The 26,718-nt window shown below is 33.7% G+C and overlaps 2 protein-coding genes across 2 annotated transcripts; both read right to left on the reverse strand.

Annotated features, from left to right (window-relative positions):
* Positions 1–2: 2 nt before the first annotated feature.
* LOC109177511 lies at positions 3–23,613 on the reverse strand. Its single transcript, XM_019326879.1, has 4 exons — positions 23,589–23,613; positions 660–772; positions 460–570; positions 3–332 (listed from the first exon to the last, which is right to left on the reverse strand). The coding sequence occupies exons 2-4, from the start codon at positions 741–743 to the stop codon at positions 192–194; spliced, it is 336 nt and encodes a 111-aa protein (XP_019182424.1). The 5' UTR covers positions 744–772; positions 23,589–23,613; the 3' UTR covers positions 3–191.
* On the reverse strand, positions 22,777–25,519 carry LOC109177510. Its single transcript, XM_019326878.1, has 11 exons — positions 25,351–25,519; positions 24,687–24,770; positions 24,499–24,573; positions 24,377–24,419; positions 24,230–24,287; positions 23,965–24,129; positions 23,827–23,889; positions 23,655–23,749; positions 23,477–23,558; positions 23,277–23,387; positions 22,777–23,086 (listed from the first exon to the last, which is right to left on the reverse strand). Exons 1-11 carry the CDS (start codon positions 25,457–25,459, stop codon positions 22,946–22,948), a joined length of 1,026 nt encoding a protein of 341 aa, XP_019182423.1. The 5' UTR covers positions 25,460–25,519; the 3' UTR covers positions 22,777–22,945.
* Between the last annotated feature and the right edge of the window lie 1,199 nt (positions 25,520–26,718).

A 26,718-nucleotide genomic window follows, 5' to 3' on the forward strand; every position in this document is an offset into this window, starting at 1 on the left:
CATTTAAAGCTTTCACGGAGCAGATTAAAAATTTTGTTCTCTGGTGTTTTTCTTTTCCCCGTCTATAGGGTGAAGCACGATAATAATGATGATCCCGGTAAGAGAAAGTACAAAAAATTGGAAAGTATATTATGTTTCCAAAACAATCTAATGAGAATTGATGGTATTCCACATGATAATTGGCATTCAATTCAGTCCCTATAAACTACAAAACTGGCAATGTCATGAAGCCCAGCCTCCTTGTAACATTCAGCAATTCTCTCCAAATAGTCATCCCATTTACCATCAATAGAAGCTAAATCCAACAGGAATGCAGCTTCATCCAATGCAATCTACAACATATATATAAAGTGAGGGAAACATATTTGCATTTCTTTTTGGGTTTTCCCTAGATAATTGAAATCTATTTTGAAATTGACAATAGGACAAAATCAAAATTCTGGTTGAGGGGTTATAAACCTGAGCGGGATCTTTTCCTTTCTTTAGATCTTCTTGTCTACCCTCCTGAGTCACTTTCTCTTTGACAAATTCAATCTGTTCATCTTCCCATTGAGCCATATTTGCCACTTTCTGCATAGAATTCCATAAAAAAATTGGAGAATTATCAGACAGACGGCATGCTAAGAAGACTATATTCATTACTCACAGAGGAGGCAGGCCTGGTATTCACAACCCAAAGTCCACCATGGTGATTTTAAAGCACCCCTAGCCGCATCTTTAGCTTCCACATTACGCCCAACCATATATGAATGAAATGGAGATAATATACAAAATGTTGGAAATAGAAATCTTGAGAAAAGCAAATGATTAGATATAATGACCTCAACAAAACTTCTGCATTAAATACAAATAGCAAGATTAATTTGATGCCAAAATTTCAGAATAAAAGCGGGAAACTTTTGAACTAATAAATGCAGATCATTCCAATGTAACAAGCAAAAATTTTGGAATGCCACTATATATATACACACCACACACAAACATATTTTGGAATGCTACACAAATGAGAACCGAGGCATAATGTATACACGCAAACAGTATACTCATATAGTATTAGCGAAGTACCAGGATAAAGAGTAGCGGGAAAGCTGGCGGCGCGTGAAACTCCGATCACCGCTCCGCCGCACGTTTTCATATCTATAAGTTATGTTGTAAAGATAGGAACTGCACACAGCATAGACTCGTTATGATTTATGAATAACAAATCATGGGCCGGGCTGTATTCGAATTCGAAGTGGGCCTCAGTTTTGTTTAGCGTGCTTTATAATTTTCTTTTCTTTTCTTTTTCAGGTGAAAATCAACATCTACCCAATCACATTTCACAGGCAATTTATATCCTACACCACGGCGCGCGTTGCACTATGTACCCAGATGCAAAACGACGTCGTTTTAATTATTTTTTTTTTTTTTGAAATTTCCCGCCCCAGTGAATGGCAGTAGTTTTTTCTTTAAAAAAAAAAACCCCGCTGTTCAAGAATGTACATAATGTTATACTAGAATACACATAATGTTATACATGAATGTACATAATTATATAACAAAATATACATACTCTTTTTAAAAGATAATACACATAATCTAACATAATACATAATAAACATAAACTTTTAACATAATACACATCAACTATTAACATAATACACACAAATTTTCTGATTTGGATGTACATAATTGTATAAAAAGAATGTACATAATTGTATAAAAAATACACATAACTGTATGAACCAATACACATAACGTTGTGAACAAATACACATAACGTTGTGAACAAATACACATAATCTCAGCAACTTCCTACCGCGCCTCCCAACACTACCCCAAAACGACGTCGTTTTGGGAGGCGCGCGGCGCACAGTGCTATGTGTGCCGTGGTGTAGGATATAACGATTGCATTTCACATTATAATTTTAATTTATTTTTTGTGGCAATTTATATAGTGCACCAGGGTGCGCATTGCATTGTGCGCCCTGGTGCAAAACGATGTCATTTAGAAATTATTTTTTTTCAGAATTTCGTTTCTTGTGTCGATTGTTAATTTTCTTTTTAAAAAAATCTAATGTTTCAAAAATGTACATAATTTTATATTAAAAGGTACATAATTGTATACTAAAATGTACATAATTGTATAACAAAATACACATACTTTTTTAGAAAAGATAATACACATAATCTAACAAATACACATAAATTTTTAATATAATACGCATGAACTCTTAACATAATACACATAAATTCCTTGTTTCGGATGTACATAATTGTATAAAAAAATGTACATAATTGTATAAAAAAAATGTACGTAATTATATAAACATATGTACATAGTTGTATACCCAGGCCTGGTCATATCATTTTATAGGCCAGGGCGTAGCAACAAAATGGACCGTATACTAAATTAATATATATTTTTATAATTAAATAATAGAAAAATACTAATATTAAATAACTTAAATAAGATTCTCAAATTTTTAACAATTATATATACACATGAAAACAATTCTAGATGCATTTCTAAATCCAAACTAATCAATAACTGTACCAGTGCTTTCATAAATAAAGAATTACGGAGTATAAATAAAGAATTATAGTTTATAAAAACGAATAAAACTTAATTATTGGGATAAATAAATCAAAATACTCTAAACGTTTATAGAGAATCACATTATAATTATAATAAATAATAAAGTAATTTTTAATAAAAATTTGTAAAACAAAACTTACAAATAAGAGCATAACATAAAATCTTAATTATTGGGAGTAATAAATCAAAATACTCTAAACGTGATAAAATAGTTTGAGTAAAAAATACATAATAAATCACACATCTTGTATATTGATATCATATTTATAAAAAACTTTTTCTTTTAGTTAGATCAATTTTGAATTTTTCTAGATTAATTTGAATACGATGACACACAATAGGACTTCTAAACTATATTGACTAGATAATTCATAGAAAAACTAATATATCTTTTAAAATATTTTTCATAACTAAATCACAAAATATATTACATTTACATAACTCATTATAAAGTTCACAAAGTAACACATATTTTAAATATAAGTAATAAATTATTCGAATAGAAACAAATTCAAAATTTGATATGCATCAAAAGTCAATCTATATTACAAATATTACTATAATTATAGAAGAGTAAAAAAAAATCACAAAATTTACAAATTAAATTAAAAAATACAGAAATATAAATAAATTTCATAAGTTAACTATATAATCATCTACTAAAGAAAAAGGAGGAAAATTTTGATATAATATTATATTAGACAAGATTCGATCACTAGATCTAGTTTAAACAAACTTCAATTCTTTCCAATTTAGCTAATTGTCAATTAAGAACAAAGATTTATTAATTTATTATTATATCAAACATCTAATAGTATATATAAAAGGTAATTAAATAAGAATGTGGGCCCCTTCCAAGCATGGGCCCTAGGCAAGGGCCAACCTGCCCTTGCTCAGGGCCGGGCCTGTGTATACGTATACCATAATGTACATACTCGCGTCAACTTCCTACACAACTTAACAAAACGACGTCGTTTTGGGAGGCGCGGGGCGCACAGTGCTGTGTGCGTCATGGTGCAGGGTATAACGATTGATTTTTTGTCATACCACAATGTGTCCAAGCCTGTATCATACTTAGACTAATCTCCGTTCGTACCGGACCAGACCAATTAAGGGCAAAGTGTTGGCCATATTGATTTTTTTCATACGAGAGGGAGTTCGAACTTCCGACCTCTCTTAGGGAACGAGAGTGCACAGCCACTCACGCCAGCCAAATTGGTTATTTTTGTCCAATCAAGTCAGACTTTGACTCGAAGTCTCGGGCTTGGTACTGAAAGATTGACTTTATCTTTCGTTTTCTTTCCAAATCAAACGATCCATCTTATCATTTGATGTTTACACGAGAATTAGACCCTTCCACACTTCGGTCTTGACTGATCTCTCGGTCTTCTCTTGACCTCCTCTTTTCTTCAAAACGTCCTAATAGACTAAGAGAAGCTCTGATTCGTGCTAATATTGTGCTGATCATGAATCACAAGTTGAGCAAAGGAACTTTCGTCTAACACGAAAGATATACAAAAACAAGAACAAAAGAGGGGTCTACTTTCCTAGTAAGTTTGGTATCATCAAAATCTAAGTACACTTGTTCCTAACACATAGCATACTCGCATGCTCTGCCTCTGTTTGTTAGAGTATTTCAGGGATGGAATCCACTTCAAAATCCAACACATGGATTAGAGATTGTTTCGTCATGGAAGAATATGTTGCAAGACAACTCATCTCTTTATTGTCAGCTGTTGATGGAAGTAGTTTTTCCTGTTGAAAGAATGTCTGTGATTAACACTTGGCAGGCTTGGGATCCAGAACCCATGCTTCGATTTTTGGATTCCTGGGAGAAGTTGTTGCCTCCGGTAGTCCTTCACACCATTCTGGATAACATTGTTTTGCCAAAATTAGCAGCTGCTGTGGATTCGTGGGATCCACGTGGAGAGACAATTCCAATCCATTCTTGGATTCATCCTTGGCTGCCCTTGTTGGGACATAAGCTGGAAACATGCTATCACACTATAGGTTACAAATTGGAAAGTGTACTTCATGCTTGGCACCCAAGTGATATGTCTGCATACTACATATCAATGGAAGTTGATACATCAAAGGAAGCTGCACGCCAACGCATCCAAGAGCAGCTAAATGCGGTAACTGCTGATATGGTTATGCTAGCTTTCAATAGATGACACAGAGAAGCCCAAGACAACTAAGAAGGGTCATGGAAGTTGAAAGGCTAAGGCAAAAGATGAAGTCTCCCCTCTTGAGAGGCTTGCTGAGGAATCGAAGGAAATTTTGATATTCTGGAGGAAGAAAATATAGTTAAATGCTATGATGAGGGTCTTAAGAGCAATAAGGACTCTCCAGTTTGGAAGAATGCTAAACCTTTTGTCAAATGACTTCAAAGTGCAGTTTGGATGAATGATATCTTTGGCATCATCATCATATCATGCGAAACTGTTACTTCTGAATTGTAGACTCCCCACTTTTCTCCATCTCATTTAGAGTATTACTAAATACTTTCTTTATCTTTCTGTTTCAAGTGTGTTTGCCTCATGTGAAAATGTTACTTCTTACTCGATGCAGACTGCCTTATTGCCTAAGGGGATTTGCAAAGTGATGCGTGCTTCATTTTCTTGATCAGCTTTCTTCTTCAGTTTTCAGAACGCACATTCTCCTCCAATTCTAGTAGCACTCTGTTAATGGATATAGTTCTTACTTCTTAGGTCAAGAGAAACTTTGTTGGAGATTTAGGCTCTGATACCATGTTATGATAATACAAAGCTGATATATTGATGAATGAAATAGACCAAGTATAAATAGAGTACAGATGAGAAGAAGTATAAAAGAGTTACAACAATCCTAAACTACAAGAATACAAAAAAACTTTGTTTGAGATTTGGGCTCTAATACCATGTTATGATAATACAAAGTTGATATATTGATGAAAGAAATAAGCCAAGTATAAATAGAGTACCGATGAGAAAAAGTAGCAAGGAGTTACAATAATCCTAAACTACAGGAATACAAAAAAAACTTCGTTTGAGATTTAGGCTCTGATACCATGTTATGATAATACAAAGCTGATATATTGATGAATGAAATAAGCGAAGTATAAATAGAGTACAGATCAGAAGTAGCAAGGAGTTATAACAATCCTAAACTACAGAAATACAAAAAAAACAAAAAAAACAAAAAAACTTCGTTTTAGATTTAGGCTCTGATACCATGTTATGATAATACAAAGATGATATATTGATGAATGAAATAAGCCACGTATACCAAAAAAAAAAATATCAAATCGAAAAGCATTTGTAAGTGTACAAAATTATAAGCACAATGTACAAGTCAATAATGCAACGTATTATATTAACACATTTCCTTTTATTCTTAATGATTAAAAAAAAAAAAAAAAAAAAACTTTCTAACATTGGTCTTTGTATAATTTTTGTTAAAAAAATATTTATTTAATCTATTTTCTATTCAATTGTAAATCCTTCGCCGGAAAAAAAAAATCATAATTTGATTACTCCACATTTTATACCAACAACATACAGATATCAAAGCATAAGAAAAGGGGGTGACAAATTGCATTAAATTGGAGTGCAAAACCTGAATTACCAGTTTTACCCTTTATTTAATACTCACTTAACACCAAAACTAACGGATAGCCATTTTGGCTTAAAATTCAATAGTCGAAAGACCACTTTGGGTGCAATTAAAGTCAAGAAACCAATTTGAGAAAAAAGCCATAGTCAGAGGATCATTTTAGAAAAAATAACTCTACACTCATTTAAATAGTCAGCAAATTAATAAACTTAAGGTTAAACTAATATATAAAACTTGTTGATGTGTTATTTTGTAATGAGATTACACCACCGGCTGTCTGAGATGGCAATGACCGTCCGTCTTCCAAATCTGGACCTCAAGTTTGAGGTCCAAATCAGGAACGAGGGTGGTAGCCAAAGCCATGGTCGCCGCCCTCGTTCCTGACGGTCATAGCCGTCATGCTTAGATAGCATCGGCTGCTCGGCGAGGACAATCAGTGCTGTAATCTTTTTTTTTTTATAATTTTTTTAACTTCTAATAAATAAATTTTAAAATTTTAAATAAAAATAAAAATTATTTTTAAAAAACACGTGTCAAATTTTTGAAGAAATAACTTGCTAAATAGGCCAACTTGGACTTAATTGAACAATTTTACAGGTTTAGGGGATTTGAATGGAGCTTTTTTTAGGGGCCCCAACTTAGGGGCCCTAATTGCACTATTCACTTGACTTAGGAGGATACTTTGACCCCTTTTTTCGAAAATATATAAATAGAGATTACTATAAAATTACCATAGTAATTACACGAAAGAATAAGAATGGTAATTTATTTTGTTCTCCTAGTACTATACCATAAGTATTATATATATATATATATATATATATATATATATATATATATATATATATATATATATATATATATATATATACATTAATTGTAATTAATTAATTATAAAAAAAATCCAATAACTCATGTTTAATTACAATTATACTAATTTCTGTGTAATTTTTAGCTTAATTACCATAATAATTATTAGTCATTTATAATAATATTTATGTAATTAATTCCTTAATTATCATTATAATCCTTGTGTATTATACTAATATTGTGAAATTATACTTTTATACATTGAGTGTGTGTGTATATATATAGAGTAGATCGAGTTCAGGTGCGGCCCCGCCTTAACGTGTGGTAAGTGCGGCCACACCAATAGTTTTGCAAATATACACCAACAATGTTAGGAAATGCACAACACCAAGTGTACTCTACTATACATTTCTGTAAATTCAAAACAAGAGATTTTTTTTAGAAGTTAACGGCAGAAAGTCAGGAATGGGAACCATAATTTCAAAAAAAAAAAATACAAAACGACGTCGTTTTGGTCAGGGCGCACAATGCATTGTGCGCCCTAGTTCATGATATACCATCATTACCAAACCATACAATCCCCCTATTTTATTTTTGGAAATAATAGTAATTTTCAAGAATGAACTATTTCCCTTACAAGGGAAATAACTATTAATTAACTTATTTTGTTTGGTAAGTTATTTTATTGGCGATAATAGTATTCCCGAGGAATGAGCTATTCCCTTGCAAGAGAGATAATTATTAGCTTATTTTAAGAGCTCAAGATCCCGAAAATAGAAGCATATTGTTGTTTTGTAAGTCATTTTATAATTCAAAATAATAATATTCCTCAATAATGAGTTGTCTCCCTTGAAAGGGGATCATATTAAAAAAAAAAAAAAATCATACTTATGAAGTTCACGCACAAAATTACACTGTACCCACGCTGTCACTCCTTTCGAGGCATTACATTTTTTTTATATAGTATAAACTTTCTAAAAAATTATAGTTGTTAATTGTTATCCATGAGTGAGGAAAGATTGATATATAGGATTTACCCAAGTGTAAACTAGAATATTTTAAAAGTTCTCTAATAAAATGAAAGTTAAAAAAAAAAAAACATTTTTGAGGTTTCGAAATATTTTTTGAAAATATAACAAATAAAAATATTTTAATCAAATAATCCATTTCATCCACTTGTAATTTCAAATCAAATTGTATGTTTTAATTCTTATATAAGTTGGTTGAGAGCTTATCATAAATCAATAGTATCTTCTTTATATTTTAAAAAATTTGAGATGCAATCTTATTTTTGAATCGATTAACTTTTTATATTTCAAAATTATGGAACCAACATTAATACAAAACTTTAAAGTCAATAATGAGTTTCAATAATCTCAACAAAAGTTAAAAAATTCCAAATTTTAAAATTTAAATAAAAAAATTATTGTTATATTATAATTTTAATTTTAATTATTATTAATTATGTTCTAAAATGTCCTATTATTATTATTAACTACTAATTCACCCGCGCGATGCACGGGAAAAAAATTATGTTATTATAAATATAAATATAAATAGAAAATAGAAAAATTAAAATATTTTAAATTATTTAATATAATAATATTTTTGAGCTTCCATTGATCAAGTATTTATTATTTTTATAAAATACAAAATTACAATTAAAATTAAAATTAAAATTAAAATTAAAATTTTGTATGGTTAATATAATCTCTAATTATGTGCATATTCAAATAAACTTATAGAGAGAATTTACATAATTACATGGATTTATTCTTAATTGTATTTCATCTATATTATAATTTTCACAATACGAACAATAACTAAGATAATTACATTTGGAAAGCAAATTTCAAATTTTGTATGAGTAAATTTAAACTCTAATTGAACACATTTTTATATTATTATATAATATATACCTATTTTATTTTTCAAAAGTACATTTTTTATATGATTATATAATATATAGCTATTTTATTTTTCAAATGTTGTTTTTTTTTTTTTAATAATAAAGGATGTTGTGGCATTAATTGTAACATTAATTACTTCCCAAACCATATAGCTTTATTATAGTTAAGATTACTCCCACGTTATTTGTTGTCTCCATCTTCAATCTCTATAATATAACATACACAAACTCAACTCTAAATCAAGAAAAGTCTTTAAAAACGAAGAAGAGTTTGAAATACATGCTGAGTGTGTTAGCAATATTATTATTATTACTATTGTTAGTTTAGTATTATTATTGTTATGTTGACTAGTCTTTGTAATAGGCTTAGTCTTCCTAGTTGATAGGGGTTACTTAGAGTTGTTACAGTATTTGAATTGTAATCCTTATCGTTGTTAATGTTGAATGGAAAACTTAGACCAGGGAATTTATTTTTTTCTCTCTCTCCTCTCACCACCCTCGGTCGATCCTCTCCCCAAAACAATCGACTAATCGTCGATATGTCCACCAATTCTTCCGAGCGTACCATTACCGCCGGTGGAACCCCCTCTCCGGCCTCAAGCCAAAACTCTTTAAACAGTGCCCATCATTTTGTTTCGTAAAACTCACATATCGAAATTTTTTGTTTTGGAGAACCCAATTGGTTCCCTTTTTACGTGGTCAGGAGCTCATGGAATTTGTTGATGGTGAAAATCCATGTCCTCCCGCGTTGACTGAGGCTGAGTATAAAGCCCTAGCTGATGTTGCAGCTGAGGTTACTTGGATTGTGTCGTTGTTACGGGAACTAGGGCTTCATACTGGTATCCCACCGACGTTGTGGTGTGACAATCTAGGGGTTACTTACATGTGTGCGAATCCAGTTTTTCACTCCAGGACTAAGCATGTGGAAATAGACTTTCATTTCGTCCGCGACAAGGTCACATCCGATCCGGTGATCTAATGGTTAGTTATGTTTCAACTAAAGATCAGTTAGCAGATATCTTCACGAAGCCGCTACCGGGGCCACGCTTCGCGACTCTACGTAACAAGCTCAATGTTGTGACATACCACCCTTGTGCTTGAGGGGGTGTGTTAGCAATATTATTATTATTACTATTGTTAGTTTAGTATTATTATTGTTATGTTGACTAGTCTTTGTAATAGGCTTAGTCTTCCTAGTTGATAGGGGTTACTTAGAGTTGTTACAGTATTTGAATTGTAATCCTTATCGTTGTTACAGTATTTGAATTGTAATCCTTATCGTTGTTAATGTTGAATGGAAAACTGATTATCTCATCGAGTGGAGGACCGTGTTTGACAGATACCGAGGGGCATGTGCAGGGTAATGGTTGCTCTAAAAACTAATTATAGAGTAGATGACTGTTATACTCCGCCACTAATTATGGAGTAGATGAAGCCAAAGGAGAGAACTCTACAACTAATTATAGAGTAGATGACTGTTATACTCCGCTACTAATTATGGAGTAGATAAAGCCAAAGGAGAGAACTCTGCAACTACTAATACTAAATCACTGCAGATATTTGAAATGTAAAACGATTATCATTGCATCCTCGTTTCAACTATAGAGTGTTACTATATCTGTATATGTGTACACAAGCTAAGGATATAAACCAAGTAAACAAGACTTATTGCAACACACCTATGGTCAACAAACCATTGCAAGCTAAAATAAATTTGATATGATATATATATATATTTTTTTTTTTTTTTGAAGATGATATGATATTATTTTTACAAAGTGGAAATTTATAATATTGATATATTGACTTTATAATATTGATATATTGACTCTGTAGGCTTTCAAGTGACCAATATCTGGATATTGAAGAATTCATTGACGCCATGGCAGATGAGCTGAACTAAGAGTTTTGGGCAGTTTACCGGTGGTCCAACACAACTGGAAAAGGGTACTTACCGAAAAATAATGCAAAACACTCAAGTTGTCCTCACAAATCACTCGTGTATATTCAGAATGCTCTCTCAGAACAGTGTCTTCTTAAACAGTGACGGATCCAGAAAAATAGTTGGTTGGGAGCGAAATTTCAAATGATAATAAATACGAGATTATACACTTTGACACTTTAACACTACCATGAATAAATGAATCCTCAAAAGTAATTTTATTTTAAAGAATTTCTCCATGACTGAATTAAAAAAAAAATGCATTCATATTATTAAAGAATTCTCTATTAACACAAATAAATTTCAGAAGCAAGCATGAGCTAATTTAACTTTAATTAAGGCATGGGAAAAGGGTCAAATAGGCCCTCGAACTTTAGCTTAAAAGTCAATTAGGCCCCTAAACTTTTTAAAGGTGCAATTACACCCATCAACAATTCATTTAGGTGCAATGAAGTCTAAAAACAAGTTAATGACCTGCTATCACAGGTCATTAGGGCTCAAGCCACCTTTTGGCGATTTTCCCGGCAAGAAAAAGTGACCAGCAACCAACCCAGATTTGCCGAAAATTTCGCCGGTCACTTTTTTTGCCGGAAATTTCGCCGGTCACTTTTTTTTTCTTTTTTTTTTTTTTTGCAGAAAATTCACCCAGATTTGCCAAAAATTTCGCCGGTCACTTTTTTTTTTTTGCTGGAAATTTCGCCGGTCACTTTTTTTTCTTTTTTTTTTGGGGAAAATTCGCCAAAAGGTGGCATGAACCCTAATGACCTGTAATAGCAGGTCATTAATTTGTTTTTGAGCTTCATTGCACTTAAATGAATTGTTGATAGGTGTAATTGCATCTTTAAAAAGTTTAGGGGCCTAATTGACTTTTAAGCTAAAGTTCGAGAGTCTATTTGACCCTTTGGCATTAAAGTTTTAACCAAAGCAGACTGAAGACTACAGAGTTACTGAGTTAGAAAAGGTTTCATTTGATGCAGTAAATATTGTATAGAGTATTTGTTTTTCCTTTGTAGTTTCCTTGTTCACACAATATATTCAATCACATGCATGATCACAAAACCATTATCATCAAAATTAAAGCTATTGAAAAGAAACGTGAAAAATGGTCTTTAAAAGAGTAAAAAAATGCTCACCAACAAATAGAGAAACAACAATCTGCAAGAGATGATTTAGGTTGACTTTAATTTTCTTAATCGAGCAATTGCCATTTAATCTGAAAATATCTTTCATATATTCTTCCTAAATTTTTAATCCAAATAGATTTTTGGAATTCTTTATTTCACCTCCTTTTTATGTCTCTTCAACTACCGCCTGATCAGAGTAGGCAGCTTCTCTTGGAAGCTGAGTGGCCTGGGATGGAAGAGAAAGAAACCCAGCATTGCAAAACGCCATTCATAGCTTTTGTTTCGTTCGAACATTTCACAAAGTTCACTTGAGTTCCCGAAGGAATTGAAGTAGCTTCAATTCGAATTGAAGAGTCCAAAATCAATTTGGTGTTTGGATGAAGAAGCGAAGCGGCTCCAAGCACTGTGGAGTCGATTAGGTGCTTGGTGGAGTCACGGGTCGTGAGAAAAATAAGAGTTGTTGCTGACAGGACTCTCAATATGAGTCTTAATATAACAAGGACTCCCAATGTGAGACAGTTTAGGATTTCCATTCTTTGTAAACTCCTAACTGCTTCATCCTAACTCCAAACAATAGCGGCCACTGAAATTTTCCACCAACGTGCAACGTAACACCACAGAACACTAGACTGGGAATAATCAACAAACAACTAAAACAGAATCACACAATTTGTACCAGGACTATGTGGTCCAATGGTACCCGGGTTGGACTTCCATTTGGAAGATTGTGAGTTCGAGCCTGTGTTTCAGTAGATTGAGAAAGTATATGAACAGATATTACATTGTAATAAAAGTTAGTAGCATTCAAAAAAAAAAAAAAAAAAAAGAATCACAATTCGCTACAGCTAGTATGTTTCTATATATGAAATTTTTTGGTGTGGTCATGTTTTTAAATTGACATGGCATAGACATTTCATTTCATAATAAATGTGAAACAAGATAAAGTATGTTTAACTGCATAATTTTGTAATAACTACTCTTTGTTCTTGTGCATAATTAAGATGTCTAGAAAGAGACCCACTTTTGGATAACCTAATCTCTAAACATCAGAGGTCCTTTGTGCCGGGGGAGGATCATAACTGATAATAATGTCTTGGTAGCTTTTGAAGTTCACCATTATCTTAAAAGGAAAAGACAAGGGAGAGTGGGTTATGCTACTTGTAAGGTGGATATGAGTAAGGCCTACAACAGGGTAGAGTGGGACTTGTTAAGGACAGTTATGCTCAAGCTGGGATTTTGCACAAAATGGGTAAATCTGATTATGGAATGTGTCACTAGAATTGAATACTTTTAATTCTTGAGGATGGAATGAAGTGGGTCATATTTTGCCTCAAAGGGGTTTAAAGCAAGGTGATTTATCCCCTTATCTGTTTATTTTGGTTGTAGAAGGTCTAAGTAGACTGATAAGTAGGTCTGTTAACAGGGGTTGTTTGAGTGGGGTGGCAATTGCTAGAAGTGCCCCTAAGGTTACCCATTTATTGTTTAATTTGTGGACGATAGCTTTTTCTTTTTCGTAGCAAATCTGCACGAATTGAAGCTCATACTTTCAAAAATAAAGCTGAAGTTAGCACTTGTACAAATTAAAGCTTCACTATTGCAAATCAACGTGCTAGTTACGTTAAAAGTCAAGCTAAGGGCCGGGAATACTTCATCACGTACATATACTACACATATATAAAGAATAGTTAATTCCATTTTTGAACTCAAGTTTTTCGCGGTTGTTAGGGGTATTTGTGTTTTAATTGCTTTGTTCAATTTCTTGTTCAATCTAATAAGTAGGGGTGTAAACGAGTCGAGTCGAGCCCGAGTCTGGGTAGGCTCATGCTCGTGCTCGTTAATGATAGCACTGCTCGAGCTCGAATTCGAGCCTGAACTCAAGCTCGAGTTCAGGTTCAAATTCGAGCTCGAGTTTAGGCTCGAATTTGAGCTCAATTTTGATCTCGAATTTGACCTGTTTGATTTAAAATTTAAATTACTTTGTTTTATGACTTTTATCCATACATACTTATTAAAGTATTTTAATTTCCCTCCCCTAATTATTATTTTTATATACTAAATATAATATAATTATATTATATATTATATATTATACAATATATTATAAGGCTCACGAGCGGCTCGTCGAGCCGCGAGCCTACAATACTTAAGCTCGGCTCGTGCTCGTTTAATTCACGAGCTGCTCGAGCTCGAGCCGAGCTCGATTTTGACCGAATTCGAGCCGAGCGTTGACCAAACCGCTCACGAGCAATTCGCGAGCGGCTCGGCTCATTTACACCCCTACTAATAAGGTTTGTTAAGTGTTTCAGGATGGATCCTCTGAGTTTCTCAGTTAACAGGTGACAATTACGCCTATAAGGTGAACTTGTTTGGCGTTCAGTTTTAACAGGTTGGTTGCATCCTACCAAGGCCGGAGCAACTCTAGAGGATCCTTTAGTCACTAAATCTGAAACTGAATGGACACAAACTGAATTAACCAATGCTGGATATAGTGATAAAGCACTTACATTATTTACACAACCTGAAACAAACAAACAAACAAACAAACAAACAATATATATATATATATATATATATATATATATATATATATATATATATATATATATATATATATATATATATATATATATATATATATATATGTTCGATTTCATGCGAATGGCCATCCAGGTGCGAAATGTGAACCAATCAGCGCGCACCATGTGTCCTACTGTCACTTACAAGTGCATGTAATTTTGCCTTGTTAACATTCACTGATCATGTGCACATACTTTCACCTACAAGTGCACCTACTTTCACCCAGGTGCACCTAGTTATAACTATATGTGCACCAAGATCTGGACATGTGGCACACGCTGATTGGTTCGCATTTTCGCACCTGAGCGCGCCATTCGCACCAGAACGTGACTATATATATATATATATATATATATATATATATATATATATATATATATATATATATATATGGTTGTTCATATATCATTCGGGTTTGGGGCAGTGAAAGGATGATACAAATCCACTAGTGATTTTGTTGTTTTCATTGAAACCTCGGTTATAACATTGTATTATGTTTATCTTGAGAATTTTGTCATTATTTTTTGTTTGTGACATGTTCAAGAAATTAGATTTTTATTAATAAAAATAATAAAATTATTAGTATAAAGACAATTATACCTTTACATAATAATAACAACAATAATAATAATGGTAATTAACAAAAGTTAGTGAATGCATAATTGTCTTACTTGTATTCCCTAAAAAAAAAAAAAAATATCACGGGACAATGAAAAATGTTTTCCTCAGTTTTGAGGAAAATATTTTTCAATGAAAATTGTTTCCCATGAACCAAACAAAAAAAAAAATCTAATTTTTCTCAAATTCAAGAAAAACATTTTCCTTTGAAAAACATTTTCCAATAACCAAACTAATTATTCTAGAATTTAGGGGCAGTATTACTTCCCAAATAATTTGGAATTGAAAAGTGGTAATTGGTATAGTCATTATGGTTAGGGAAAATAATTTGACGACTCAGGAATAAGTTAATACTAGGGAGGTCATGGTAATAGCTATGACTTTATTTGGGATAATGGACTATTATTAGGAATATTATTTCTGGTAATAGAAATGGTTACCAAACAAATGAATATGTCCATTACTAGGAATGATATGTCATTCCCGGTCTATTCTGTGAACCAACCAAAGATATGGGAGGTGGAGTTATATTCAAACTCATACAGTGGCGGATCCAGAAATTTTGTTCAGTGGGAGGCGGAACATTAAAACAAAAGGGATAGCTTTAAAAAAAATGAAACATTTACAAGGTGTTTGGTTGGAGGGGAGATTTATGTGGGAAATGAATTGTAATTCCATGGGAGTTGAATTACTGGGAATAAAGTGGGAATTTAAATTCCAGTGTTTGGTTGACAGGAATAGAATTACTGGGAATTTCAATTCCAATGTTTGGTATACATGGGAATTGAAAGGGAATAAGTAGTATAAAGTCAAAAATGTCCATTGTTGTTGTTAAAAGGAAAGATCAGACATTCATTTTAGGTTTTGAGGTTAAGTAGTATAAAGTCAATAAGTAGTATAAAGTCAAAAACTATAATATTTTAAAGTTCTCTAATAAAATTAAAGTAAAAAAAAAAAAAAAAAAAAAAAAAAAAAAAAAAAAAAAAAAAAAAAACAGTTTTGAGGTTTCGAAATATTTTTTGAAAACATAACAATAAAAATATTTTAATCAAATAATCCATTTCATCCACTTGTAATTTCACATCATCAATAATTGTATGTTTTAATTCTTATATAAGTTGGTTGAGAGCTTATCATAAATCAATAATGTCTTTTTTATATTTTAAAAATTGTGTGATGCAACATTATTTTTGAATCGATTAACTTTTTATATTTCAAAATTATTAAACAAATATTAATGCAAAACTTTAAAGTCAATAATAAGTTTCAATAATCTCAAACAAAAGTTTAAAAACTCCAAATTTTAAAATTTGAATAAAAAATTATTGTTATATTATTATTATTATTACTATTAATTATGTTCTAAAATGTCCTAACATATGGAACATGAATTACTAATAATAATAAGATGATACTCATATTCATAATCTTTAGGGGTAGCGGCGGTAGGCGTAGCAGGGCCAGAGGGGCGTTCGGCGTCGTAGGCATCCTCATTCTCTTTGGCGGATAATATTAAGCTCGGGTTGGAGTTGCAAAGTAATTCTTGATTCGTTTTCTTGATTAATTCAGTTCGTATTGAAATTGTAACAATATTATTGAATCTCTTTCTTGATCAAGTTTTTTCAAAATTTGCCTTTTCCTCCAATTCTAGTAGCTCTATGCTAATGGATATAGTTCTTACTTCTTCAAGAAAAACACATACAATATATATATATATATATATATATATATATATATATATATATATAGTTTACTGCCGTTTCATCCTAGCTGTAGGAATTCTCCAAGAATCACGCCTATCCTCCTTCACATTCTTTAGAAATTCTTTTTCAGCAAGATTATTGTCATCTCCATCTTCAATCTCTATAACATAACATACACAAATTCAACTCTAAACAAGAAAACTCTTCAAGAAACAAAAGAAACTCCAAACTAAACTCACCTTCAACGACTACTGATTTGAACTGAGAGAAAGGGGTTGCGGGATAATTGAGAATATATTGGATGGGCACGTATAAAATACATACAGAGTAATTGATAATATATATCGAATAGGCACGTGTGAAATACGAGGGAGAGTTGTCCGGAGAGTTGAGCCGGAGGGACAGTGTTTGACATGTATGGAAGGGCATGCGCAGGGTAATGGTTTTTTTTTTTTTTTTGTGTGTGTTTGAAACATTACCTGGAATAACTCGCAATGTTACGTTGCCGGAAATAAAGAAGTTGCTCTCAAAACTAATGCGTGTATTAAAATGCTTAACCCTTTCTATGGTGCTTTCTCATACTTTTTATATTCGGATGAGTGTTATACTCAACCACTCATTAATACAATAAATGAAGCAATTATTCTCACCAGCGGCAGTGTATGAGCAACCTCTCAAAGTGAGGGGGTTCCTTGTGCGTAGTGAGCATGGTTTAGCCTCTGTGGTTTATGTTCAGTTGAGTTACCATGATTTACATCCTCCCAAATGCTCTGTCGGGTCGGGGTGTGGGGGGCCCTTAGGGTTGGGGTTCAGCCTTTTGGAAGAATAAATGAAGCAATTATGCTTATTTGTGCCCACATGGGCAGCTCAACGGGTCATAGAGGTGAAAGTTAGAAGGATCGATCAGGGATCGAGTCTCACCAGCGGCAGTGTGGGAGTAGCCTCTCAAAGTGAGGGGGGCTCCTTGTGCGCAGTAAGCAATGAGTTACCATTATTTACTCCTACCAGGGTGGGAGCAACCTCTCAAAGTGAGGGTTACCATAATTTACTCCTCCCAGATGCTTTGTCGGAAGCAATTAAAGCCTTAACAGGGTGTTTGGTTGGAGGGATTTTAAATTCACTTCCCACTTAATTCCCATGTAATTCCAAATGCCATTAAATTCCGTAGTTTGGTTGGAGGAAATTCCAATTCTATGGAATTGCAATTTCCCCCATTTTCATGGAATTAAAATCCCATGTCTCCCCCTGGGATTTTAATTCCTGGGAAAAAAAATAGTGATGAGTCAAAATTACCCCTACCTTTTTTAACTTAAAATTAATGTCTAACAATAATAATGAACATTTTTTACTTTATACTACTTATTCCCTTTCAATTCCCATGTATACCAAACATTGGAATTGAAATTCCCAGTAATTCTATTCCTGTCAACCAAACACTGGAATTTAAATTCTCACTTTATTCCCAGTAATTCAACTCCCATGGAATTACAATTCCTTTCCCACATAATTCCCCCCCCCCCCCCCCCCCTCCAACCAAACGCCCTGTAAATGCTAGTTGAGTTACCATAATTTACTCCTCCCAGATGCTTTGTCGGGCCGGGGTATAGGGGGCATTTTGAAAAGAATAAATGAAGCAATTAAAGCCTTAAATGGTACTTAATCATTCCCTAATTCCTTTGTGACGAGTAGTTATGTTGTGCATCCGTATGCACCATGCATGGTGCATACGGATGCAAAAACGACGTCGTTTTATTACAAACGCGCGTCTCCCCTTTTAAAAAAAATTCAGGTTCGATTCCCAGCAACAACATTCATTCTAGAATTTTAATTCATAGATTATAGAATTATAGTTCATTAATTCTGGAATTATAGTTCATAGATTCTGGAATTATAGTTTATCGATTCTGGAATTGTAGTTCATCGATTCTGAAATTTTAGTTCATAGATTCTGGAATTTTAGTTCATTCATTCTGGAACTTTTAGTTCATAGATTAGATTATGTAATTATAGTTCATCGATTATGGAATTATAGTTCATCGATTCTGAAATTTTAGTTCATATGTTGTTGCTGGGAATCGAACCTATTTTTTTTAAGGGGAGACGCGCGTTTTTAACAAAACGACGTCGTTTTTGCATCCGTATGCACCATGCATGGTGCATACGGATGCACAGCATAATTTGCCCTTTGTGACGGATCATTACTCTAAATGGCCTTAATTGCATCATCGTTGTCATATCGCCAACAATGATTTACTCTTCCCAGATGCTCTGTTGGGTCGGGGTGTGAGGGCCTTTTGAAAAGAATAAATGAAGCAATTAAAGCCTTAAATGCTACTTAATCATTCCGTAATTCCTTTGTGACAGATCATTTCTCTAAACGGCCGATCTTATCATTGCCATTAACTTCACCTTAATTGCATCATCATTGTCCTATCGCCGGGTACTTAGATCATTTTTCCCCGTAAGACTGGTTCCTACACTCACACTACTTCTTTTTCGACTGACAAACTCACACTTTTCTCCTTTCTCAAACGATTGGATCCTTTAACCTTTCACCCTTCTGCGCCACTGGTCACTTCACCATCATATCATCTTCTGCTCTGCCTGCTTCCTAGATATAAAGCCAACAATTCATATTCCAAAATTAATGGCCCTCACCCTTGTCCGAGAAAGTAAATCAACGCTTTTAGCCCAAGACTAATTAAGATTCTCCCTCATTAAAGATTTAAACTCAGGTATTTGTTGGGTTACTACATCTACACTCACTTTTGTGATTATTGAGCTATGCACCGAACACTAGTACAAAACAGTTCATTCGCGTCTATTGTAGGCAGCAATAGACGTCTGTTTAACAACAAGGCGGCCTATGAACAAGACGCTATTGTCAGTACTTCAGGCGTCGGTTGTTCACAGTTGCCTAATGTTCAAACTAATATTCTTTTGCCTTGGCAATTTTTTAAAGTTATTCTCGGTTAAATTTTCCTAATTCAATCATTTAAATTGGGAAGGAGGCATAAATAAAAACATTAAAAAATGAAATGAAAACAATGTACTTCAATCTGAAAGCTTCATCCAATTCCTTGCAAATCCCAAAATCCAAAAGAACTGCATTTACAGAAGTTACTGCTAAAAAAATACCGGAGGGTATTTCTAAATTGTTCATTGATCGATCAGGGAGCAAAGTGAAGATATAAGACTACCCACAAAAACATATCTGGAGAGAAACCATTCATTGCTTCCGGAGAAACTAGCACATTCAAGGTAAAAACATATGAATTACTTGTGGCAGGATGTGTGAGATTGAAAAACTATAGTTGTAAACTTGTAACCACATTCAAGGTAAAAATAAAATAAAACGGAAGTAAACATAAACTGATAAACAAACATGAATAATCAAATGATCAGGTCCACCTACTTAAGGTTGTTCATATATCATTCGGGTTTGGGGCAGTGAAAGGATGATACAAATCTACAAGTGATTTTGTTGTTTTCATTGAAACCTCGGTTATAACTTTGTATTATGTTTATATTGAGAATTTAGTCATTATTTTTTGTTTGGGAAGAACTAGTCGATTATATTTTGTCATTTTGGGTTGTGGAATTATTGTATATATATTCAAGTGTTACTATAAAGATTATGAGAGATATGTATTGGTTGGGCTTCGTATTGTTACAGGTCTTCACGTACTGATACAGTCGGGTCATGTCCTAAAAGTGGAGCGTGACAACAATGCGCGCCCCAGTGCACGATATAAATTTTCCACTATAGTTTGTTGGACCTCCATTTTTCTTGAGCCCTAATTAATTATTGTTATTATTATATATTTATATTTATATATATAATATAGAGAAGTGTGGCGGCAGAATGTAAAGGAAACCATGTTCTTCTTTGGTTTCATCTGTTATTTATATATGTAATGTTATTAGAGATTAGGAAACAAATAAAGTTGGGATTGGCAGCAGTAATAAGGAGAGTAATTTCCTTTGTTTGTTGGGTCGGCTAAGGAGAAAAGGAAATCAATTTCCTTTACTTTTGCATTCATTCAGTAATATATATTCATTCAGTTTGTGATTTTCATTGTCTGAGATTTTTCCCAACAATAGTAGTGTTAAATCAACCGTAGAGAAATTATGGATTCCGATCATTATGCCATTTTAGGCTTACCCTCCGGCGAAGAAGGAGCCCGACTTTCTGATAAAGAGATAGCTAAAGCTTACCGTCGAAAAGCTTTGGAGTTACATCCAGACAAAAGACCTGACGATCCAAATGCAAAAATATACTTCCAAAAGCTGAAGGCCTCATATGATATTCTTAAGGATGAGAAGGCTAGAAAACAGTATGACGATCTGCTCCTGGCGAGGGCCGCAGAAATTCGCGCGAAACATAAGAGAAAACAGGAAGAGGAATTAGCTTCCATGTATGTTAATCTTTTTTTTTTCTTTTTTTTCTTTTTTCTTTTTTTTAATTTCAGATTCGTTATAGTTATAGGAGTATATGTTCATAATTTTATTACTATATGTTCATAATGTCAGAGCTCTATGTTCATAATTCAATAACTGTACATTCATACTTCCATAACTGTATATTCATAATTTCGTAACTGTACATTCATAATTCAATAACTGTAACTTCATAATTTTCGAAGCTCTATGTTCACAATTTTAGAACTCTATGTTCATAATTTTATCACTATATGTTCATAATGTCAGAGCTCTATGTTCATAATTCCATAACTGTATATTCATAATTGCATAACTGTACATTCATAATTGCATAACTATACATTCATACTTCCGTAACTGTACATTCATAATTCAATAACTGTAAAATCATAATTTTTGAAGCTCCATGTTCACAATTTTAGAGCTCTATGTTCATAATTTTATCACTATATGTTCATAATTGTAAGTTAGTAATGTCAGAATTCTGTGTTTATAATTTTATAACTTACATTCATAATGCCATAACTGTACATTCATAATGTCATAATTGTACATTCATAATGGCACAAACGAATAACGCCATTAACGCTGTTAACGGCGAGACAAAATCAAAAAAAAAAAAAATTAACTGGAATGACGCGTTTTTCTTAAAAACGACGTCGTTTTGGACCCGTGTCCACAATGCATTGTGGACACGGGTCCAGGGCATAATTTGCCCTAAAAGACGTGCCGCTGCTACTCTGCCTATGCCACCGCCGCGTGCCGCTGCTACTCCGCCTATGCCACCGCGTGCCGCTGCTACTTCTCCTATGCCACCGCGTGCCGCTGCTACTCCGCGTATGCCACCACCGCGTGCCAATGCTACTCCCCCTATGCCACCGCCGCGTGCCGCTACTCCGCCTATGCAAAAGATGGTACAACAGCAGCATAAGAGGGTTGCTGAGTGGCAAAAGATGGTAAACCAACAACATAAGAGGGCTGCTGAGTAGCAAAAGATGGTAAACAAGCAGCATATGAGGGCTACTGAGTGGCAAAAGATGGTAAACCAGCAGCATATAAGGGCTACTGAGTGGCAAAAGATAGTAAACCAGCAGCATATGAGGATTGCTGAGTGGCAAAAGATGATAAACCAACAGCATATGAGGGCTGCTCAGTGGCAAAATATAGTAAACCAGCAACATATGAGTGCTGCTGAGTGGCAAAATATGAAATATGGTAAATGAGGTTACATAATTCTTTTAGAAAGCCAAATTCAAATTTTTTTGGTTATCAAATTAAATTAATCAATTTAGTCGTGATTTTGATATACTAACCCTACGTTAGGAAAGAAATTAAAATTTATCATATAAGAAACTAGTTCAACACCCTACGATCACTTGCAACTAAAACCTTTCAATTGCAACATACTCTTGTCTTTAAGATTGAAATTTAAGTGAAAATCACAAAAATGAACGTGAAGGCATTTAAAGCTTTCACGAAGCAGATTAAAAATTTTGTTCTCCTGGTGTTTTTCTTTTCCCCCGTTTGTAGGGTGAAGCACGATAATGATGATCCCGGTAAGAGAAAGTACAAAAAATTGGAAAGTATATTATGTTTCCAAAACAATCTATAATGAGAATTGATTGTATTCCACATGATAATTGGCATTCAGTCCCTATAAACTACAAAACTGGCAATGTCATGAAGCCCAGCGTCCTTGTAACATTCAGCAATTCTCTCCAAATAGTCATCCCATTTACCATCAATAGAAGCTAAATCCAACAGGAATGCAGCTTCATCCAATGCAATCTACATCATATATATATATAAAGTGAGGGAAACATATTTGCCTTTCTTTTTGGGTTTTCCCTTATCTTTTTGCCTTATTTGTTAGATATTTTTGTGAGTACTGCAGGGAATTTCCTCCTATAGATGTTTGAAATTTATTTTGAAATTGACAATAGGACAAAATCAAAATTCTGGTAAAGGGGTTATAAACCTGAGCGGGATCTTTTCCTTTCTTTAGATCTTCTTGTCTACCCTCCTGAGTCACTTTCTCTTTGACAAATTCAATCTGTTCATCTTCCCATTGAGCCATATTTGCCACTTTCTGCATAGAATTCAATCAAAAAATTGTAGAATTATCAGACAGAGAGCATGCTAAGAAGACTATATTCATTACTCACTCAGGAGGCAGACCTGGTATTCACAACCCAAAGTCCACCATGGTGATTTTAAAGCACCCCTAGCTGCATCTTTAGCTTCCACATTACGCCCAACCCTATATAAATGAAATGGGGATAATATACAAAATGTTGGAAATTGTTGGTCAGCAGAACAGAAATCTTGAGAAAAGCAAATGATTAGATATAATGACCTCAACAAAACTTCCGCATTGAATACAAAAGGCCTGCCAAAACCAGGAAAATGTTCCTTCCTAGTGTAGAATTCACCGGTCACTAGAGCTGAAATCTTCCATCACCATGCATACATCACCAACAATGTCATAAAATCTGTATTGCATGGAAAGTAATTCAAATATATCTTACGTCATCCCCCTTGTCAAAATGCTGCTTAATTTTCTGCTCTATTACATCTGGAAACAAGCCAACCTATAAAGCACAAAATTTTCAATGAGCAGGATACTTAGAAGAGTCAGACTGTATGAAACCACAGCCTTCAACTACCTTCTTCAAAAGATAGATATCTAAGCTTGAAACTTGAGACGCAGCAAAATCACCCTTTTTATAAAGTTTCTCTCCAGCACCAGCTGAAGCATGAAACAAGGCATCACTCTTTTCTGGAGAACTAGCATCTTCTTCCACCAAAATTCTGTGAATGTATTGATCTACCTATGGTTCGATTAAATGGTAAGTGAAAATAAGTGTCATTTCTTGCAGAAAAAACCTTTGAGCAAAGTCTTGTGTGCATCACATACTCAAATTAGCTTACATTCTTGGCTAAAAGCCAAACTCCATACTTCCGAACCTCCACTACCGGCATCTCCATCCTGTGGACATCACAATAATTCTTTAAAAAATAATAAGAACCAGCCAAATCATGTCAAAAGGTTTTCAGCAGTTTGGCACATCACATTACCCAGGTGGAGCAGTAGGCCATCGCAGTAATGCAGTTACAGTACCTAATGTAAAAAACAATTGCCATAAATACAGATATCAGAGGCTTTGATTTTACACAATGGTTGTGCACTCATGCCAGACCTGAGCTCTTTTTGGATAGAGGAATAGCGAGAGGAATCAATCCCTGCTTGGTACCAGGAGAAATTATCTGCTCACCTGTCAAGTGAAGCAACACCCTGATCTTAAATCTTAATACTGCCAACAAAAAAAAGAATGGCAGATCCAAGCAGTCTCAAAGGAAATGGCTAAGGTCTTGACCAATGTCTCACCTTTCATCTGAAGCATGTTAAGAAGACCATTCAAATGCTCTGGAGGTTGAGTTGCAGCGACATCTTTGATGAAAGATACATGATCTGTGTTCCAGCACTAAAACCATTTAATTCAACATCCACATTTCACTAGACCCTAGTCACAGCTACAGGAGTAAGCAAAGACAGATTTTTAGTTCTTTCTTTCCCCCCCTTTAATCTCACCAGTCACCACCAAATATTCACATTTCACTGTCTGCTCTGGACTCTGGTGCCCAGTATCCACAAAATTAAATTAATTGCACGCCTGGCAAGAAAATACCTTTGTACACCAACATAGATGTGTGTGCGTGTTTATGCATCTATTTAATAACATCAGAGCTAACAGAATTCTGTGGAATCCCTAATCCCTAATCTCTAAGTATAGCAAGATTAATTTGATGCCAAAATTTCAGAACAAAAGCGGGAAACTTTTGAACTATTAAATGCAGATCATTCCAATGTAACAAGCAAAAATTTTGGAATGCCACTATATATATACACACCACACACAAACATATGCATATATGCATCTGTAAGAACTGAAATGGAAAAGGAATGCTACAGAAATGAGAACCGAGACATAATGTACCCAACAAAAAAAAAAGTATTATTTATAGTATTAGCGACTGAGAAGTTTCAGTACCAGGAGAAGAAGAGTAGCATCTGAATGCAGTTCTGCAGCGACTATAAAGAGTAGCGGGAAAGCCGGCGGCGCGTGAACCTCCGATCACCGCTCCGCCGCACGTTTTCATATCTATAAGTTATGTTGTGAAGATAGGAACTGCACACAGCGTCACAGCATAGACTCGTTATGATTTGATGATTTCTCTCTCAATGATTTATGAATAACATATCATGGGCCGGGCTGTATTCGAATTCGAAATGGGCCTCAATTTTGTTAAGCGTGCTTTATAATTTTATTTTCTTTTCTTTTTTAGATGAAAATCTTCGAGTTTACAGATACATAATTTACATACTAAATGTTCATAATTTATCTTTGAGAAAATTTTAATTTTGGCCATATGATTATAGGGTCTTTGTTAATTTCAGCACCTGACTTTTAAATGTGTCAATTTAGTATCTTGACTATGTAACTTTTATCAATTTTGGTCACTCCGGTCAAAATTGCCGGTCAAATTTCGTCAAAAAATTTTAACAGTTAAAATAATGAGGGTATTTTAGTCATTTCACATCTCTTCCTTCTTCTCCGACGAATTCATTTTTTCCGGCGAATCTGTCGCAGCAGCACACCTTCCAAAGCAGACTTAAACTCATTCGTCAAAGCCGTCGCCAGCGATTTATTAGGGTTCATATGGCCAAAATTTCGGTTGAAAACATATGGCCGTTTGTGTAAGGGGAGCTTTTCTTTTTGGATAATGTTGAAAGCATCGCATCGCACCTCATCCTCGGATTCGCTCGAAAAGATGAATTCGCCGGAGAAAAATGAAAGAGATATGAAATGACTAAAATATCCTAATTATTTTAACTGTTAAAATTTTCCGGCGAAATTTGGCCGACAATTTGATCGGAGTGACCAAAATTGATAAAAATTGCATAGTCAAGATACTAATTTGACACTTTTAAAAGTCAAGTGCTAAAATTAACAAAATCCCTATAGTCAGATGACCAAAATTGAAATTTTTTCTTTATCTTTTAAAAATTCACAATTTATGATAATCTTGTATTGTATTCGCAAATTCTCAAATTTTAAAAATATAGTTTATATTTTAAATGTTCACAATTATAATACTAAAAACATACAATTTAAGACTAGGATCTACCTAGACCCTGATCCATGGTATAACAATTGCATTTCACATGATATTTTTTATGTCGGGAGAAAAACTAGTTTTTTTAATATGAAGAAAATGTTAACATGATTGTTTATATGTAAAAACATTTACACAAAATTTTGAGATTAGTTTGTGCTTTATTTATGACTTTCTTTATAATATTTTACGCAATAAAAAAACCCACTCCCTCCCAATCTCTAGCAATTCCGACATGGAGA

The sequence above is a fragment of the Ipomoea nil genome, unplaced genomic scaffold (genome assembly GCF_001879475.1).
Source record: "Ipomoea nil cultivar Tokyo-kokei standard unplaced genomic scaffold, Asagao_1.1 scaffold0805, whole genome shotgun sequence".
NCBI lineage: Eukaryota > Viridiplantae > Streptophyta > Magnoliopsida > Solanales > Convolvulaceae > Ipomoea > Ipomoea nil.